Source organism: Ctenopharyngodon idella, chromosome 23, assembly GCF_019924925.1.
Source record: "Ctenopharyngodon idella isolate HZGC_01 chromosome 23, HZGC01, whole genome shotgun sequence".
Lineage (NCBI taxonomy): Eukaryota > Metazoa > Chordata > Actinopteri > Cypriniformes > Xenocyprididae > Ctenopharyngodon > Ctenopharyngodon idella.
Genome location: NC_067242.1, coordinates 889,655 through 911,076, shown reverse-complemented (window position 1 = coordinate 911,076; position 21,422 = coordinate 889,655). Strand labels below are relative to the sequence as shown.

Below are 21,422 nucleotides of genomic sequence, written 5' to 3'. Positions count from 1 at the left end.
TGCCTCTAGTAATTATGTGTCTGATTTTTAATTTTCAACCTATTTTGGGTTCATTTTAGGCAAGACATATAGTCATTTTTAATCAATAGTTGAGTTAAATAAATCTACCCAGCATATTGGGCAAACATTTAACCCAACCGCTGGGTTTGTCCATTTTCAACCCAACTTGGGTTATTTTTAATCCAGCATTTTTTAGAGTGTAGTTTTTTATTTTAAATTGATTTAGGCAAAATAGTATAGAATTCTAATATCAGTGTTATGGTCATGGTTCGTTTGACTGAAAAAAAAAAATCACCATTTTAAGCCATTCCAGAGCAAACGCATAGATATTGAAATGTTTGGACCCACTTGACTGAGCATCCCAGGATGCAACATCATGTCTCGCAGCATCAGCTTACATCTTTTCTCCTTCCATTGCCGCCTCCTCTAATGGGTTTCCCTGGAGCCCTATAAGACCCCATACACAGCCGGCTCCAATGTAAACTACATCTTTATGGACCATTTCCATGCTTTACAGTGAAAAGCGGAGGCGAGAAGCACTAAAATGCTTCATTTTTCATCCCATGTAATAAAGGCACATGGGAGAGCGAACGCACCGGTAGTAAATGATCTGCTCTGCTTCATGACAGCGGCGCTAACAGAGATGTAGCACTGTGGTTTCTGAATGACAGCTGGCTGTTTAGAATCGAACCCGGGAGGATTGTGATGTAATTTGAGGTAACAGAGTTCAGGTTATAACTAGCTCAGTGCTTACGTTCAACATAGAGCAGTAACATACGCCGCTATACACCGTACTGTATATGAATAATGGAGCAGTTTCTGAGGAGAAGGTTTGTTTTGGTGCAGTGAGAGAATATTCTTTTTGTGTTGGCAGAAGGAACAAATGAGTGAAGAGGAAGGCATCTCTCATTCCTCTTTGCCCGTCCTCTCTGTCTCTTCCCCTGCACTGGAAGAAGGAACATTTTAGTCTCCCAGCAAAACGCAGTGTTAGGCTGTCTAAACTGATGAATAATAAAAACCTTTTACATCTACTGAAGAAAATGTGACTGGTGCTAAAGATCCCGATATACTCACAAGTTCTTAGCTTAGGGGTAAAAAGAAGATGGAAATACCTTTGTTGAGCAGTATGATTAAACATTTTTGCATATAGTATATGCAAAAATATGCAAAAATGTATTTTAGTATAAATTAAGCTAGCAGAATGCTAAGCTAGTACGTTGAATGCTATGATTAATCATTTGCATATAAGATAAGTTTACAGGTTAATCAGATAACAGAATGCTAAGCTAGTATGTTGAACGGTATGATTAAATGTTTTTGCATAGGGTATAAGCTAAGCTAGCAGATTAATTCGGATAGCTGAATGCTAAGCTAGTATGTTAAATGGTATGATTAAACATTTGCATATAAGCTAAGCTAGCAGGTTAATCGGATAGCAGAATGCTAAGCTAGTATGTTGAACAGTATGATTAAACATTTGCATATAAGCTAAGCTAGCAGGTTGATCAGATAACAGAATGCTAATCTAATATGTTAAATGGTATGATTAAACATTTGCATATAAGCTAGCAGGTTAATTGGATAGCAGAATGCTAAGCTAGTACGTTGAATGGTATGAATAAACATTTGCATATAAGCTAAGCTAGCGGGTTAATTCGGATAGCAGAATGCTAAGCTAGTATGTTAAATGGTATGATTAACCTAAATGTTTTTGCATAGGATATAAGCAAAGCTTCCAGAATGCTAAGCTAGTACGTTGAATGTTATGATTAATCATTTGCATATAAGCTAATCCACCAGGTTAATTAGATAGCAGAATGTAAAGCTAGTATGTTGAACGGTATGATTTTACATTTTTTCATAGGGTATAAGCTAAGCTAGCAGAATGCTAAGTTAGTACGTTGAATGGTATGATTAAACATTTGCATATAAGCTAAACTAACAGGTTAATCGGATAGCAAAATGCTAAGCTAGTATGTTGAACAGTATGACTAAACATTTGCATATAAGCTAAGCTAGCAGGTTGATTTGCTATTCAATCAACCAATCAACCAATGCTAAGCTAGTATGTTGAACAGTTTGATTAAATGTTTTTGCATAAGGTATAAGCTAAGCTAGCACAATGCTAAGCTAGTATGTTGATCAGTATGATTAATCATTTGCATATAAGCTAAGCTAGCAGGTTAATCAGAAGCTAAGCCAGTGCATTGAGCTGGTAGCTTGTAAACAAAATGTTTTTCATTCTTTGTGCTTTTAGTTTTAGGGTTTTAGTTTATTTTCACATCATATAGCTTTGGTAATATACTTTAAAATGTAACATGATTCTAAAGACGTTACTGGTGGTAATAACACAAGTAACTAAGCTAGTTTGATTTGGGTGTCTGTCTGAACAGCTGGTTAGCAGGTAACACTGATAATGATATAACAGCAACATAAAGACTAGTAATGAGCTCTTCTTCAGTCCCAGACTCAGAATTGAGTGTTACAGCGAGCTGATTGGCTGTGGCGTGCTCGCGGTCGGCAAGGTAACATGAATGTGCGTGGTGACGCCAGTATTACAGCGGTCCAGCTCTGCTGCTCTCAAACAAAAGTATGTAAATATATGTGTAGGCGTGATGCTGCATTTGTTTGGTTTGTTTAATTGGCTGAAACTAAATAAGCAAACTGTGGCGCTGCACGAGGACCAAACACGTGTGATATCAGCCACAGACCCACAAACTAGCTGTGGGTTTAAAGGGCACTTTCACATCACACAAGCTCTAAACCTGCAGAAATGCTGGTGTTTTTGGCAAGAACTGTGAATGAGGGTTTTTACATGGTCAAATACAAAAAATAATTTTAATCCAAAAATCAGTGAAATAAAGTCTTTGTATGTAATTTATTAAATTCTTAAATCGTTTTAGAAATGAAGAGTTAAAAACAATTTCTCTTTCTTCACAGCCGAGTGCTAAAGTAAACCAGGACGTTCTGAACGAGCTCGTCCGGCCCAGTGTCGATTACCTGCGGCACAAGAAGTTCCGGTCCGGCAATTACCCATCATCCCTCAGCAACGAGACGGACAGGCTGGTGCACTGGTGTCATGGAGCTCCTGGAGTCGTGCATATGCTCATCATGGCTCATAAAGTGAGTCACAAACACACAATCATCGTCTCAATGCACAAGAATATAAGAAAATACATTCATTCTGCCAATATATTCTTACATTACTGTCTGATATGGAAATGAGCGGCTCATTCTCTCTGTGGAGAGGGAGACATCTGTCATTCAAATCAGATAAGCATCCGTCAGCCTCTCATCCATCTGTCTTTCATTCTTAAGGTCATGTTCTTTAAAGTCATTTGAGTTTCTTAGTTCTTTAGTTTTTTCTCTCTCAACACACAGCAGCCAACAGTGACATCTAGTGGCCACTTTTTTAACCACAATAACCCTATTTTTATCAATGAAACTGGCTTCATAGTGATATTTAAAATGTTAAACCATTACCATCTAATGTATTAAAAGTTTGACTTGTTTTTTGTCGCATAATTAAATGTATAGAGTCTGAAAAAGATGTTGAGAAAGACTTTTTTACTGCAGTTTTAATGAGTTGATATTTCTTCCTCCATCCCTGTAGCTTGAACATATTGGTTCTTTCTCTCTCTCTCTCTCTCTCTCTCTCTCTCTCTCTCTCTCTGTGTGTGTATGTGTTGGTCTGTCTCTTTATCTCTGAGTCGCCTAAGGGATGAAAGGGAAAATTGAGCTTGTGTTATATTTGGAAAGTGAATTTTTCTTCCAGCAACTTTTACACCAGAGCTCTGACAAATGAAGACAGACGGCGGAACCTGCTTTTGCATGAACACACACTCTCTCTCTCTCTCACACACACACATACACACACACACAGGTTTGTTTTTGTGAATTGTGGGGACATTCCATAGCCGTAATGGTTTTTATACTGTACAAACTGTATTTTCTATCGCCCTAAGCTACCCCTACCCCTAAACCTACCCATCACATTTTTACTTTCTCAAAAAAACTCATTCTGTATGATTTATAAGCCTTTTGAAAAATGGGGACATGGGTAATGTCCTCATAAGTCACCCTCTCCTTGTAATACCTATGTCATACCCATGTCATTATACGAATTTGTGTCCTGATATGGGCTGGGTATCGTTCAAAAATTTTCGATAGCGATACCTTGACTTCGATACCGATTCCTGAACGATACCTTTTTCGATACCAATTTGATCAAATTTGTTTTAACAAGATTACATTACCTCAAAAAATATTTGGTTGTATATTTTAAGTTTGACGTTTTTTTTTTTTTTTTACAGACTCAAAGACTTATAAATTAACATTTATTTAAAATTAAAGTTCTTATTTGGCTAAATTACATTTCCTTAACAGCCTTTAAACACAGGCTTTACTCCCTTCAAACTTATATTTTGCCACTGTTTCCTTACATCATTGTTGGATATATAATTATATATAATATATCATTCTGAAATGAGAGTTCCGTGTCTTTATTAAAATCAACACATTAATGATTTATCACTCATCCACCCGCAATTAATTGGAATGTTATTTTTTTATTACTTGGCCTGACCCGTGGATCATAAACATTATATATATATATATATATATATATATATATATGCTTTTTCAGGAGACAAAATGTCCGCTCTGAGGGTGAGGTTGATGCTTGCACACAGTGTCAGTATCAGGAGGACGCTGATGCCCCTTTTCCACCAGAATTGTTCGTTCTGGAACCAAAGCATGTGCTCGTGCAGGCGAACTAGAGCCCGTCACGAACCGGTCGTGTGTTTCCATAGACTTGAGGAACGAACGCTGATGTAACGCTGCTGTGTGTTGTTCCTGTCCATAAATAGTCTAAAAAACATTGCGCGTCCCACTGTTTGTGCAGGCAGTGCGGCACTTCTGTTTTTCTGTTCACAGTATCTGGAGTGACTGTAGTGAACCGGCTGCTCGCATTAACAGCAGGTACTGTCACCCGTCCTTTTCGGAGATAAACTGAAAGTGAAACCATTGATTCACTCGCTCTCTCGCACTCAGGGTCTCTCTCACGCACATGGTTTTATATATTTAGATATAAATAACAGTGTAGTGCAACGTTATTACATTGCTCAACGAGACAGCGGCAGCATTTCTCCGCCCCCTCTCCCCTGCTCCGTTTGGAGGTATCGAAATTCGGTACACTTTTCGATGCTCAATAGTATAGAGGCAATTCGGTCAGTACCTAAAAAGTATCGAATTCGATGCCCAGCCCTAGTGTCACAAAAACACACACACACACTCTCACATTCACACACACTCAATATTTGAAATTGAAATAGAATCTGTTGTAACATTATAATGTAACAATTTAATGTGTCCTTGATGAATTAAAAGTATTGATTTCTTAAAAGAAAAAAAAATCATACTGACTTCAAACTTTGGATCGTTGGAGTTTTCTTCTAAATTCAGTGTGAATAAAGTTCTGAATTTTGCCCAAATCTGATCATGAATAGCTTGTTATTATGCAGTGCACACACACACACACAAACACACACTCAGGGTTATGACAGTAAACACACACCAGGCACAGTCTGCAGGCCTGCAATCATTGCATTTGACTGTAATGATGTAATTACTGTAATTAAAACATAATAAGTATGATTTGTCATCATAATCAAATGGGTCTGCAGCAGAGAAGCAGAGAGCTGCTGATTGTGGGACTGTGATCAGTGTGTAGTTTTGTTTTTCAGGTCTTTAAGGATGAGAAGTACCTGAGAGACGCTGTGGAGTGTGGAGAGGTGATCTGGCAGAGAGGGCTGCTGAGGAAGGGTTACGGCATCTGTCACGGCACCGCCGGCAACGGATACGCCTTCCTCTCGCTTTACCACGTCACACAGGACAAGAAGTACCTGTATCGTGCCTGCAAGGTGTGTGTGTGTGTGTGTGTGTGTGTGACCGTACAGATGAACCCTACATGGCAAACTGTTGACAAAAGGTTTTCTTCACTGCAGTAAAACAGAAGCAGCACTGATAGGTTAGTGAAGCTGTGCACACACTCGCTTCATCACTGTATCTCTGTGCACACGCTGCTCACAGCCAATGAGACGCATTATTAAAGCTGATGTCATGGAAACAATCCAGTCACATGACCACTGCACTGCATGAGTCCCTCTAGATATACAGGTTTATCTGTTTAAATATGGTGTTTTGTGCTTAGATTGCTACAAATGTATTGATATTTTTTATATTATATCACATTCTGATGATTTTAATCACTATTTGATGATACATTTCTTATTTTTTGTGTAATACAAAAAAAAGAGAAAGAAGTCAAAACAGCATTCCAGAAAAAAAAGAAACTTAAAAATGGCAAAAAAAAAAAAAAAAAAAAGGGATACAGGTCAGGTCACATGAATTCTTCAATTAAAATAGTTTTTATTTCTTATTTAAATTGTAGAAAATTAACATATTCTATGTATGAAATTATATATATATACAGTTGCAAGAAAAAGTATGTGAACCACTTGCAGAATCTGTGAAAATGTTAAGAATTTTAACAAAATAAGGGAGATAATAAAAAATGCATGTTATTTTTTATTTAGTACTGTCCTGAGTAAGATATTTTACATAAAAGATGTTTACATATAATCAACAAGACAAACAAATAGCTGAATTTATTAAAATAACCCCATTCATAAGTTTGTGAACCATTGATTCTTAATACTGTGTGTGGTTACCTGATGATCCACGACTGTTTGTTTGTTGTGTGATGGTTGTTCATGAGTCTCTTGTTTGTTCTGAGCAGTTAAACTGAGCTCTGTTCTTCAGAAAAATCCTCCAGCTCCTGCAGATTCTTCGGTTTTCCAGCATTTTTTTCATATTTGAACCCTTTCCAGCAGTGACTGAATGATTTTGAGATCCGTCTTTTCACACTGAGGACAACTGAGGGACTCAAACACAACTATTAAACAAGGTTCAAACATTCACTGATGCTCCAGAAAAAAACATGATGCATTAATAGTCGGGGGGTGAAAACATTTGGAATTTGAAGATCAAGGTAAATTGTATTTAATTTGTCTTCCGGGAAACATGCAAGTATTTTCTGTTGCTTTCGAAGGGCAGTACTAAATGAAAAAAATGATATTCAAGCGAAATAAGAAAAATTTGGACCTCTTCATCCTGTTCAAATGTTTTCACCCCCCGACTCTTAATGCATCGTGTTTCCTTCTGGAGCATCAGTGAATGTTTGAACCTTGTTTAATAGTTGTGTTTGAGTCCCTTAATTGTCCTCAGTGTGAGAAAGATGGATCTCAAAATCATTCAGTCACTGCAGTAAAGGGTTCAAATATGCAAAAGATGCTGGAAAACTGAAGAATCTGCAGGAGCTGGAGGATTTTCCTGAAGAACAGAGCTCAGTTTAACTGCTCAGAACAAACAAGAGACTCATGAACAACCATCACACAACAAACAAACAGTCGTAGATCATCCAGGTAACCACACACAGTATTAAGAATCAATGGTTCACAAACTTTTGAACTGGGTCATTTTAATAAATTCAGCTATTTTTTTGTCTTATGGATTATATGTAAACATCTTTTATGTAAAATATCCTACTCAGGACAGTACTAAATAAAAAATAACATGCATTTTGTATGATCTCTTATTTTGTTAAAATTTTGCACATTTTCACAGATTCTGCAAGTGGTTCACATACTTTTTCTTGCCATTGTATATATATACACACATACACACAAAACTTTGTAGTCAGTAAGATTCATTTAATGTTTTTTAATTTAATATATATATATATATATATATTAAGTCTTTTCTGCTCACCAAGGCTGCATTTATTTGATCAAAATATGTGTACATGTATATATATAAATATATATATATATACATATATATTAAATTTGGTGGAAATTAATAATTTTATTCAGCTAGGACGTATTATATTGATCAAAATCATAGTAAAGACATTTATGATGTTCCAAACATTGATAATAATCATAAATGTTTCTTGATCATCAGATCATCATATCAGAATGATTTCTGAAGGATCATGTGACACTGAAGACTGGAGTGATGATGCTGAAAATTCAGCTTTGATCACAGGAATAAATTACACTTTACTATATATTCGCATAGAGAACAGATATTTTACATTATAATAATATTTCACTGTTTTACTGTTTTTACTGTATTTTTTGATTAAATAATTGCAGCCTTGGTGAGCAGAAGAGACTTAAAAAATCATTAAATTAAAAAACATTAAATAAATCTTACATATATCATGGTTTACTTTATAAAACTGTATATTGTCTATTCTAAAGTGTTACTACAGCTCACTTCTCATTTTATCCATTATTAACTAGTAGGATTTCTGATCCCAGATCAGCTCTCGATCAGCAGCTCGCTCTGAATGATTGATGATTGTTGGTATCGCCGTCCATTTCCCGTCAACTTGCCGATAATTGTCCAGCCTGGCAAACCTGCTGTAATGAAAGCGTAATGTGCTCGGCTGTTCTCATGTTATCGCTCTCACCTTCACAGTCATTTTCCTGAGCAAATTAACCAGCGCCGCCAGACACAAGCTCTCGTTCTGCCCTTCGTGACTGAAGTGCCTCGATTGCCTTTGTGCAACAGTGAATAACTAAAAAAAAAAACTGAATGGCTCAAGTGAAAGGGTTTCTGATGCTTTTATGAAAAGGTGAAGCAGAAATTGCCCATGATTCATGTCCTTCATCACTCGTGTTTTTAGATGATGAGAAACTGGCTTCAGGGATTTGCTCAGGCAGGTTATTTTAAAAGTTTTCTTATAAACTGTTTATTTTGTGTGTTTTTCTAATAACCCGTCTGTATTTTTTGTTTGCAGTTTGCTGAATGGTGTCTCGACTACGGAAAACACGGCTGCCGCATTCCTGACCGGCCGTATTCCCTTTTTGAAGGTAAATTGATGATCATGTCTCGCTCATAAAACATCCTCAGATTGTACTCAAAAAGCTCCTCACATAATACATTTCAACTTCAGACAGTAAATCAATGAAATGAGCATCTGTGCTGAAGCTCGGATCTAACAAGGTTTATTTTGTCTCTAACAAAGGCCAATTATGTCCATCTTTAACGTACTGTACTGTTTTCTACAGTAGACATAATTTCTGTCATTCTCTGTGGGCTAATAAGACGCTGTGGTCCTTTTATTGTGTAGCTTATTTTTTATTACAGTTTATATAGTATAATTACATAGTCTTCATATACATATCGTTCAAAAGTTTGGGGTCATTATTTCTTATGTTTTGAGGTCTATTATTCTCACCAAGGCTGCATTTATTTGATCAAAATACAGTAAACACAGTGAAATATTATTACAATTTAAAGCAGCTGTTTTCTATGAGAATATATGGGTCATTCTACAGAATTGGTTCAAAGTCAGAGTTGAAACATCTTAAAAAAATACGACTTTTTCCACAGATTTTGTATGTACACATTTCTAGTAATTGTACAGTTAATTCTCATATTGTATTTTCAGAACGTTTTGGAATATTTTTCCTCTTCCCAAATTTGTCACTACCGAAACACAATAATAAATCATTTAATAAGAAGGGTCACATTGACCTATTAAGATTTTGTTTACATCTACCTTGGAAATATATATTTTGCTATTTTTTAAGTTTTCACAGGTAAATGAATAACAATTACAATTTTAACAATATTTCAAGTGTAATTTATGAGATTTGTTGTATTTTGGATCCAATCTTTCTTTGTAAAAGTCATAAAGTTTATCAAACTGATTTCACAGTGAAGGATTCATTAGTTTGAATAAACATTGAACCAAACACTATAATAACATCTTAGTTGATCATTCAATATACTTTATTTTTGACAAAACATCCCATGTTTCGGTCGTGACTGCACAGTTTCAGTAGTGACAGTAATGTGTTGGTAGTGACCACATCACATGACAGGATTTAACTCACATACTAAAACATATTAAAACACTGGTGATTTGCATAACTGTACTAAAATTTAGTTTATTTCCCCCAAATAAACGATTATGTGTCCCCAAAACAATGATGTCACTACCGAAACAGTCACGGCTGAAACGTGGTGAAGTTTCGGTAGTGCCAATTTTAGATACTTTTGAGCCGCTCAAAGATGCTAATCAGCACATGGTTAGCTAGCACACTTCTGAACAGTTTTACACACATAAAAAACTAAATTTTATGGAATAACATCCAAACAAGTTTGCTTAATTGCAGAAAAAGGTGTTTGTTAGTGACGTTCCTTAAAGTTCCACACAGATTTTCAGACTTTTGAACACATTTAACTCAGAATGATGGATCTATCTACTGTGAAAGAGGCTATGAGAGGGAGGGACAGGAATATTTCCTGATCAGAAATGCAGAAGTGTGTTAAAATAACTTCACTTGCACACAATTGCAAAAAATTATTTCAATATCATTTTCACAAGTTGAAATGTAGGGGTTAGGGTTCGGGACTGACTCCTCTCAATTGAAAGTACCAATAAATAATGATTTTATATATATTAATCTTACTGATATTTTAAATATTATTGTGGGATTCAATAGATAATAGAAGGATCTTAGTAAACATCTAAAATTTGAATACTTAAATGTGTTGTAAATGTGTTTTTTGGTCGTGGGACAGCAGTTTGACCAGTTCTGTAGAATGACCCATATAGTAAAACATAATTTATTCCTGTGATCAAAGCTGAATTTTCAGCATCATTACTCCAGTAATATTGATTTGCTGCTTAAGAAACATTTCTGATTATTATCAATGTTGAAAACAGTTCATATTTTTGTGGAAACCGTCATATATTTTATTTTTCAGGATTCTTTGATGAATAGAAAGTTCAAAAGAACAACATTTATTTGAAATAGAAATCTTTTGAACGATTGATGAATGAAAGTATTAAGACGGAATGTTCTTTGCTACTTGCAGCTAGAACTTTAAAGCATTTTTAAAAACATTTATTCATTAAAGATTTATTTAAGCCATGTTGAACGTCCTGCTTTACCGCCTCTCTTCATCATTTCCTGCTTCTTCAAACTGTTCTCTAGTAAACAAGGCAAAAGGCCAGAAACATTCAGCTCATACGGGCAACACAAGTTCTAATCCAGCTTGCAACATTCCCTGATTCCTCTCTCTTCATAATCTCTTGTCTGCTGTCTATCCGGAAAAAAATGTGGCAAAACACATCAGAAAGCCCAAATCCATTTATTTCCACAATTTGATGGCATTCAAGTAACTCTGCTTGAGTCCATATCCTCCGCCAGCCTCAGTGAGTTGGCATCTATAGTGATCTATCCGCTGCTTTACCTTGCTGTTGTCATGGTAACCCACTTCCTGCACTCCAAGTCTCATTAAAAGTCACACTGTGATTGGTCGCTCGGAGTCTCCCGCTGCTTTCTCTGTAGTTGGCGGTCAGACTCCACCTCCCACGCAGAACACTGTCCAGCTCAGCCCTTCACACACACAGGAAGTGCAGGATTGTTGTGTATTAATTAGCAGAATGGAGTTATTCTGTATTTATAATTCTAGTCTAATTCATTTGGACTTAACCCTTGTGTGACCTTATGGACATTTTGTCTTTTTCAGTTTAATTTTTTTGATCATTTTGCCTGTGTTAATGCCAACTACATAAAATTTGGTACAGGTGTGTATTTTTATTGGAATTTTACTATTTCACCCCCATTTCCTTTAATAAATCTATTTTACACTAGTAACACAAAATTGTTCCTCTCAGGACCTTGATGACAAAAATGTCCCCATTGAAACCCATTAAAACTGCAATGTTTAATCCCAGGGCCATTTAACTATAAAACGTTCTTTGTTAACAGGCTTTCATTCTGATGGCAAGGCTTCGAAATGAACATTTTTATTATTTTCTACCAAATGGTGCAATTTTCTATAAAGCAAATACTCGCTTTATTCTTGTTTTCTGCTTCTGCATATTATAGAGCCAATTTGATAAATTATGCAGCTATAATTGTGTAGGTGTGTTGGTGTGGATGTCAGAGTGTGGTTTATATGTGTGTATAGCTTGTAATATTTGAGAGAGAAAAACTCTACTGTACTGCAAATCACAAATCCAACCACTGGCATCTAATGGAGAAAATTTGGTACTGCGCCCAAACAAAATCTTACTGAAGGTGAGATATCAACCCCAAATTTGGAACACAACTTGTTTAGATTTATGGCTTTGATTTTCTAGCAGTTTTAGAGTTTGTGTTTTACAATAAATATTTTACATAAAATAATGTTCATAAATCATTTTCATAAACTTTTTAAAAAATTTTTTTACTTCAACAATAATCTGTGTTCTTTAAAATGAGACCAAACTTAAGTCTGTGCTCCCAAGCTACACGTTTTTATGACACACAAGGGTTAAAGTCACCATGAAACCAATTTTTTTTTAATGTCATATATTGCAGTATGATTTATCACTGCACATCATCATTATTGTTTTAAATTCATGTTCCTGGTAATCTCGAATCAGAATATCTTCTCCTCCCTCTTGCAGCATCTCTTCTCTTCTCTGATGATGAGGGCGGGGCAACCTGTCACTTGCATGAGATCCACCAATAGCAAACCGCAACCATCCAATCAATTCCCCACAGACAAAATCAAGCCCTGCCCTACATTTGTTCTTGTTTGCAAAGCCGTTTCACTCTGATATATGGCACAATAGAGAAGAAAAGACTAGAACGACTTCTGTTTTATGCTGACTTTATGCATATGAAATCTGATGAATATCACACCTAACCAGGTTGTTTTTGTCTCATCTGTAGGAATGGCTGGAGCTGTCCATTATCTCTCAGATGTCGTCCAGCCTGAGGGTTCCAGCTTCCCTGCTTTTGAACTTTGACCTGTGCGTCTGGAGTCACAGACTTTTACTCCCTTTACATGCTTTTACAGTGCACATCTGATGGTACAGTAATGTGTACATCACCCTGGATGGACCCTTTAAAATGGACGCAAAAAAAACCAACCTTCAGCCTATAATTTCAAACAGCGCCACCTTGAGTTCGTAGCTTGTAGTCTTCGTCAGTGTATTGCTGTTTTTTTTTTATTATTATTTTTTAAGCTTGTATATTATTCAGTTCTTAGAGCACATCACCGTTTGCATGCATGTTGGTTAATCGCAGTGCCTCGATACGACTGTCTGTCGCACGATGGAGCGTTCGTTCGTTCGTCTCCACGTGAAAAGCGTCTGTGTTGTGTTTGTCTTTGCATGAGGATGGAAACACGTGCTCATGTCGGAATGTGTTTGTGTGCCTTTAGGTAAACCTATCCAGTAGTCAACATAGTGTGCTTGTCAAGTATGTACCGTGATTCGTTCCAGTCGCCGTCGGTCAATGTCTTGATGAAAGAAAGAATCCATTATACCTGAAAGAATGTAAATATTGTTTCCTCAGGCAAGATGTGTTATGAATGTCACAATAAATTGGGCTTTTTCTGAACTTGTCAAAATGTCTGATTCTAATGAACACAGGAGAAAAGGTCTGTAAGGTTTTGATCCAACATCACAACAGACTCGCGCTTAGGACTGCACATGCGCATTGGCTGGACGAGCCTGAAAAATAAGCTTTTTTTTTTACGCTATTTGAGCATAAGAAACCACATTTATCTCAGATTTTTATTGTGAGTTCACCAAGCAGTTTGAGATTTCAGGATTCCCCCATTTAGATAGACAGGACTTGGTCTTGGATGTCTGGAATAGCTGTCCGGAGGTGTTGCAAATATGGCCGCCGAGTGAACAGCCTTTCCTTGAAAGGAACATTGGCTGCGTTAATGACGTAATTATCAGATGGCAACACATGAAGTTCTTGGACTGGGAATGCCTTTCTATATCAAAACCATCAATGCCTAAATGAATCTGCACCAGTGTACTGACAAATTGGGTCAGTTTAGGGAGACCCGATTTCGAGGGAGGACCCGATTTGTCATGATACCGGTCAGGTGTTTCAAGTAGGAGCTCTTAGAAAATTCCCAGATTACAAGTTGAATGCGTTTTACAAGTTGGAATGTCGTAATTGCAACATAGCCTGAGTGCACCTTTATACACTATGAAACAAGCCTCCAGTAATGTAACACAAGGTCACAGACTGTGTGGCAGTTTATGTAAATGTAATTGTGCCCACCTTCCCGTCAGTGCTCTGAGTGGAGTGGGCGCAGAGACCGACCGCCGCCAGCTCAAGTTTAGTGCGTCACAGATGATCATTCGCTCTGACAGATTCAAGGGTTACTAACCATTATTCAGGCGCACACAAAGACAGCTATGGAAGCTTGTTTCCGCCACGGAAATTAAAGGTAATTGCGACAATTCTGTAATTGTAATAAGATGTAAATCTTATTATAGTATATCCATATCTATAAAACCATATAAAATGTAAAATATTTTTTTCTAACACATCCCAGTCCTTGGATCAAATATGCACACAATTTGGTATGTATCGCCTAGAGACCCTCCTGACAAAAACCTTCAGCGTAACCTACAAAAAGGCCCAAGCAGACGCGTCTAATTAGTCTAATAGTTGAAATCATTTGATGTTATCCAAATTGTGGTGGTTAGTTATTCAGTAATTGGATACAAAAGCCCCAAGCCTAAAATTAGCAGCAACTGTCCAATAAACGAACAAGTAACAAACACAAACACATAAAGCAATGCAGCAAGCATATGTGAAAGGTATACCAAAAGTCTCAAAGAGAGGGGAACTTTATTATAGTAGGTCATGAACAATGAAAGGTTTCACTATGACATGGTTGCTGGTGTGTCAATGACAGTGTAGGTAACAGTGCAATTACTAAAGAAAACGGTCGCCATCAGCGTCACAGTGACGGCTCACAGCGCTCGCTGGAGATGCGTAATCATTAACTGTTTGACACCATCAAATTTCACAGCTGTCCTTGACACCTGAAAGTGTCGTGTTCGAACCAACGCTGAAAGTTAAACATCTCTTCGATCATGAGTTCATGAGAATTAAACCAAACACCAGTTAAACTCAAACATTTAGCAAATGGACACATCCTTCCTTTGCATAGTTAAACTTCAAGCAGATGGAAAATAAAACATTAACAATTTAACCACAACTACAAAAAAAACAACACTTTTTGGATGTACTTGAAATACAGCAGGACCTAATGATGATGGGCAGTTTTTCAGTCACTATTAGGGAGAAAATGGCTAAATAATGCAGTTTATGTATTTTGCATGTTCAGATCAAAAGACCAACCTGTGGTCATTCTTGTATAAATGTGAGTGATGCCATAACATTCACATTCCTGATCTCAAACGCACATTCCCTTCACGGTCACAACATCAAGAATATAAACCAGCCAGCATTGAAAATATTAATCATAAGAATCCAATATGCAAAATATGCAACTTTACAGTCAGGTTGTTTTTTTCCACATATGCTCTGTTCTTAATAAATCACATGTTGAGTTAATATTAGAGACAGCAGGACCACATTGACATTTCATTTTTAGGCTTCCAGAAATGGCCTTCGAAATTTGATATACTTTTTCAAATAATGATCAGCAGTTTAGTATATGTGGGTGAATCTTATGAAGAACATGTCTGGGTCATATTTCACCAAAACATTAAGAAAATGGGGAAATTGTATATTGACGTTACATTTTGATAACCAGATTCCCTCAAATTATTATTACCCTCTGGTGCTGCTCACGTGGTGGTCAAAAATGACCATTTGTTTTGAAATGAAATTAATGTACTATATTTAAGTTCAATAATGTTTTTTGTTTAATATTTTTAGGGGATTTTATGGTGCTACATTATATTTATGGAATAGTTATTATCCATTTATTACTTGTTAATCACTTTTTGAGTATAGACCTGAAAATTAAATTTTAGACTTAAACTGTTGTAAATCTTGAATGCTTTTAAGTCTTCTTTAAAAAGAGACCAAACTTCAAAGTTAAAAAATGAAACAAAAAAGTTATAGAAATTTACGTTTATTGTGACAAATGCATAAAAACACTATTTTTAAATTTTATATGAAATATATATATTCCAAAACTTGTTTTACTCTAAAACTGTGAGTTTCACTTTAAATTTGAGGTTGATATTTCAAAAAATGAGCTTTCAGTAAGAATTTGTTTGGGCGCAGTACCAAACGCTTCCACTGGATGAAATTCATCTCTCATTCTATTTCCAATGCGCTCATTTTTGACTGTAAACAATACAAGTGTGACTATTTGTTTTCAGGACCATTTAACCTTTACCAAGTTTTGTACCATTACCATATAGTAATAAAAAAAAAAAGTAAATATTTTTTGAAAATGACCGAAGAGCACCAGAGGGTTAATGTACTATTTTAAGGTTAATTGCCATCAACAACAGCAACAACAAAAGGTTCCTTAATGGTCAAGGCTTCATTTTATTCATGCAAATTATAATTTCTTATTTTTAATTTGATGTAATTTAATTTAGGGTTTAAATGTGACAGACATTTCTTGACAATTTTCAAGAGATTCACCCATCTGCATGTGAAATAACTATTTGAAAACAAAACATGTCCTATAAACAGTTGTCAAATAAACCCAACATTGTATATTACAAATATTGTTGGCTCCTTGAAGAATTGCTTTTGTCACTTTAAATATAGTGTCTGCTATATGCATGAAAAAGTACTGTCATCATTGCAAATGTGGCTGTTTAGCCTCGTTTCCACCGAAATTTGTCCCAGGAACTTTTTTCCCGCAGACCTGTTGCTGTCTGCGTTTCCATCGCAGTCTAAAGTACCGTGAAGATTAGTCTGGTGACGTAGGACTGCGCGCGACTTTCAAGTACCCGCTAGATTTCGTCCTCCGCATATAAGCTTAATAAAGCCTGAACCTCGTCGTCGGTCCATCGGTCATATTTTTAATCTCCATTGTTGATTTTAACAGCAAACAACTCTTACTGCACACACCGCAACAGACTTTTAAAAATGGTGGTTGAAATAAAATGCTGCGTGGAGTCAACCAATCAGCATGTTCAGTGCCCAAGTCCCACCCCCAAAAGTTCCTGAACTTTGAAAAAGAACTACCTCGTGAGCAGGGACTTTCTGAGTGGGAAATTTTTACGCAGAACTTCATTCGGATCCTGGTCCCTGTGGTCGAAACACACCGAGTACCACCCCCAAAGTCCCTAGTTCCTGGGGAAAGTTCCTGCGGTGGAAACGTGGCTTTTGCCTCACATTTTATCCCTTTACAAGCTAATGAAGAGGTTTAGAACTAATTAGACTGATCCTGACCAGAGCTGTCTTCAAGCATCACTCCCTCCAAATAATACTATAAACTTCATATATATTTCTCATTGGGGTAAAGCCTTATCGTTCATCTGCACATATTTCAATGACAATAATTAATCTGCACAGATAAACTGACGAGTATCTCACAGAGGGCCAGTGAACTCTCTCTAACAAAACGAGACATTTAACCTAAAATGAGCCTTTGCAATTTCCCAGCCCATCCACAAAAACAGGGCACTATGGGTGTAATGAAGCAGAAAAGATGTGAACAGATTTCCCTTTCGCCCTCTGTGAACGGTTAACATGGCTTCAATAGACTCACTCCATGTGAGTTCATCATCTATTTCAAATTTCTACCCATAAAAGAGTTTCTTGACCCATTAAACCATTTAGATTGGAACAAAGCAGTTTCCTGCTAGACTAAACCGCATGAATCAATGTCTACAGTACGCGACTCCCTGCTTTTTGGGCTCTTAAGTAAGGTTGGGCGACGGGGTTGTTGTCATGTGTTGGTTTCCATGGCTGATTTGGGAGCACCTGTTCTCCTGTAGGTCAAGGGTCGCTTCCACCTCGGATCGTTGTGACCAAGGTCCGCTTCAGCCCAACACGACCTCTCGCAGAATACACACTTTTCAAAGAAATCTTCACATCCTGACAGGTTCTTCAAAGCTCTGTCAGGTAGAGAAGTCCATTTCTTCTTTCGTTTGAAATCCCACATCCCATCAGGACGCGTTCTCTTTGTTGCCCCTCCGTAGCGCTCCTATCAATCAATACAACAGGGAACAGGCAAGAAAGAGCCGTCCTGAAAACAAGCAAATAAAAAGAACCGTTTCTCGAGACCCTCTTCAAGGCTTTGGGGCGTTTTATGCTCACTGTGATGGTTCGCTGTGGATCTTCTTCTCTGCGCTCTTGAAGACCTGCTCGTACGAGGGCGGCGGGTGATTGCAGTAGGAGGGCGGCGGAGGGTACGAGCTCACCATGTGTGCTGGAGCGGTCTGACCGGGGTAGGCAGGGGCCAGGGTCGTTGTCATGGCGCCGCAGGGGTCAGTGTAGCCTTGTATGCCCGGTTGTTGGGAGACTGTTGGAGAAACATGGAATGAATTCATGTCAAGGTTTATTAGTGCTATAAAATGTCAACATGCTGTTACTGGAACAGTGGTAGACCGTTTCTGATATAAAAGTACTTTTCAAAGCTGCCCTCATACTGTGTGATAATTAATTCTATTCTTACAGTTTTTACAATTGCTAGGACCCATTTCTTAATACTTAGGTCACTTTTTCAAAAAAATTTCAAAACATCAGTCTATGAGCTAAACTGTGGATCATTTCTCATTGCTTTGGCACAAAATGCATTCAGTGACGACATCTTTCAAATGACATGAATTCTTTTCTCACGTCAGGCACAAACACCACCAAAACTTTTCAAAACTGTTAAACGTAAGTTCATAATCTATTAAAGCTGCAGGCAGCATTGAAAGGGCCCTCACACCCAGGCCACCGCCACCTGGAGAAGAGTTAACAGCAACATGCATTTAAGTGGGTAAATATAGGAGAAATACGGCAAAGTCATTTTGACGTGCCACACTTCCTGCTGCCAGCAGGAGGCGCTTTGACTATAACTGAATATTGCCATGTAGATGTGTTCAGACCAGGACTATTATCACACATGTGAAGTTTGAGGCAGATCCTGAGTTACAGCAACTTCCTGTTTCGTGGCGTTAATCGCATACATTAGCATTAGTGTTGCATGATTTAACGTGTTTCTAGTATGTTTGGTACTTCATGGCATATTTAAATATGTTTCTGGGAGTGAATTACAGTGTAAAGCATGCCATTTCCTGTTGCCAGAAGGTGGCGCTATGACTGTAACTGAATATTGGCATATAGATGTTTTCAGGCCAGGACTAATAAAACATGAAGTTTGGGGCAGATCGGACATTGTATGCCCAAGTTACAACAACTTCCTGTTTCATAGCGAAACATTGAATATTGACAGGCCACGGACACGTCCTCAAGATCTTCACAATTTAATGTCGTAAAGGCCTTTAGATTAGACTGATCTGATTAAATATCTTGGAGGAGTTTGTTAAAGTACAACATGTGGAAATGGCAAACATTTTGCAAAGATAATTCAAAATATCTGACTTCCTGTTGGGTTTCAGATTTTGCTCCAATAGACTTTTGTGTAGGTATTGGGCTGTTACATGTGTGTACCGAATTTCGTACTTGTACGTGAAACGTAGAGCGAGGGACGCTTTGTTGTAATTTTGTAGGTGGAGCTATCGAGCCATTTTGCCACACCTAATTCTGAAACCCATATCAGACGTAAATTTTCACCACTCCTGATGCGTGTGCAGAGTTTTTCACACATGTTTAGGCCCTCAAAAATGCAATTCATTTTGAAGAATAAAAATAAACAGAGCAATTCCAGTAGGGTCCTCACACCATCGGTGCTCGAAACTAAATATTTACACATCAGAACTGAATAAGACAGTGATTTGCTACATTTCTACAGTAACACCAATTTAAAATATATTCAGAATCTAAAAATAAAACATTATCAAAACAATTAGATGTTGTTATCTGTACAAAGGGGGAAACTTTGGAATAATTTGGTACAGTAATTTAACAAACCGCAGTGAATTCTGAACAGTAGTGAGTGTCATTCTTGTTTTGTTACAGAATAAATGATTGTATAATACTCCTGTTGTTAGTGTTTTTTAGGTTTGTGTTTTATGAGTGACAAAATGAGTGAAACCTTTGCTAGTGTTCTGGAAGAATGAGCTGATCTGAGACATGAATGAAGTGTTTTGGTAGTTTTAATGCATTTTGAGTGTAAAATTAACTGCTGTTAAGAAATGTATCCTAATGATTTTAGATATAGGATAAATATTACGGCTGTCAACGTTAACGCGCTAACGCATGCAATTAATTCAAAGTCCTTAACACATTAAAATAATTTAACACAAATACATTTTTTTTTCTGTAATGTTTTTCTTTTTTTTTTTTTTTCATGGTGTGCATAAATGTATTAATTATATGGACTCCTTATATGTATATATTTGGTTATTTGGTGTCCTTTTGGAGTTTCCAAGTGTCCTTTTTTTTTTTTGGAAAGACACCTAAATTTACCTTGAAAAAAGCTTGCAGAAAGTACAGTTTTGTGTGAATCACCCTTCAGTCTGATGGTTTACTTTGCTGGATAAAGAAAATTATGACAAAATGAGCTTTAAACAAGGTAATTTCACAATAAGTGTGCGAACAAAAGGGTGCGATTAAAACTTTTAATCTGACAGCCCTAATATATATTTGTTTTTTCTCCAAAACCTTCACTCTCTCTGTTCCTCTCTGGTGAAATGAACTGCAGATATGTTTACAAACACAAGATATCATTAACTAGACCTCTAGCAGTTCTATGGATTTAGATTCAGTCTCTTATTGATGCGACTTAGGCTTTGTTTGCTTAAAATGGAGCTCAAGTGACCCATTTTATTTAGTTTTTCCAGTTAACTATGTACTATAAGATAAATGAGAGAGTGCTTTTCCTTTTTCATGTTAATTTGTCCTTAAAACCACCTTAGAAATAAAACCCAAGGAATTGCAGACTTATTCAGATTTTCAGTTCAATTTTCCACTCAAGTAGCGAATATAATGACTCATTTTCCCTCGGAACAGATACAAACTTATAAAAGTCAAAAGTGACCCATTTTCCTAATATGTGTTTTAGTGGTTGGGAAAATAGTTTATTATGAAACTGAATATTGCCAATTGAACGGCAATGTTTTATTCTCAGACATTATAATCGGTTCTCTGCAATACAACTATTCAATAAGCAAAACAGGGTTGTATTTTTATGAAAACTGATGTCAAATGTAGACTATATTATGTGCATCTGTTGCATGCTTTCTGATCATTTTGACTCATTCCTCAGTGTGTAAAAATAAATGCAAAACATTTCATAATAAAAGTCTAGTAGGAAAGTGTGCAGCACTGCATTTAAATATTTCAAATGTGCAACTGAAAACAAAGTATTACACATGCTGCATGAAACTGTGACAGAGTCATTTATCAGCCTGTATGGACTACTATCACTCTTTCAACTCACGTCTTAACCAGCTCAAACCTGTTACTTTCACTTGGTATTCA

General features: G+C 36.7%; 2 protein-coding genes and 1 long non-coding RNA gene across 4 annotated transcripts in view; 1 reads left to right on the top strand and 2 right to left on the bottom strand.

Moving 5' to 3' along the window:
• lancl2 (LanC lantibiotic synthetase component C-like 2 (bacterial)) overlaps window positions 1-13,481 on the top strand; it is a 36,497-nt gene extending 23,016 nt beyond the window's left edge. Inside the window, exons 7-10 of the mRNA XM_051882900.1 lie at window positions 2,941-3,123; window positions 5,745-5,921; window positions 8,870-8,942; window positions 12,810-13,481. Coding sequence (XP_051738860.1) covers window positions 2,941-3,123; window positions 5,745-5,921; window positions 8,870-8,942; window positions 12,810-12,886 — 510 coding nt within the window. The 3' untranslated portion in view covers window positions 12,887-13,481. The remainder of the gene's footprint in view (window positions 1-2,940; window positions 3,124-5,744; window positions 5,922-8,869; window positions 8,943-12,809) is intronic.
• Window positions 11,217-21,422, bottom strand: part of LOC127506432 (uncharacterized) — a 59,903-nt gene continuing 49,697 nt past the window's right edge. Inside the window, exon 2 of the long non-coding RNA XR_007927994.1 lies at window positions 11,217-12,578. This is a non-coding gene — a long non-coding RNA (uncharacterized LOC127506432). The remainder of the gene's footprint in view (window positions 12,579-21,422) is intronic.
• vopp1b (VOPP1 WW domain binding protein b) overlaps window positions 14,702-21,422 on the bottom strand; it is a 55,884-nt gene continuing 49,163 nt past the window's right edge. For both annotated transcript variants that reach the window (XM_051882911.1, XM_051882913.1), the window contains one exon: window positions 14,702-18,354. In XM_051882911.1, the coding sequence (XP_051738871.1) occupies window positions 18,146-18,354 (209 nt within the window). In that variant the 3' untranslated portion in view covers window positions 14,702-18,145. The remainder of the gene's footprint in view (window positions 18,355-21,422) is intronic.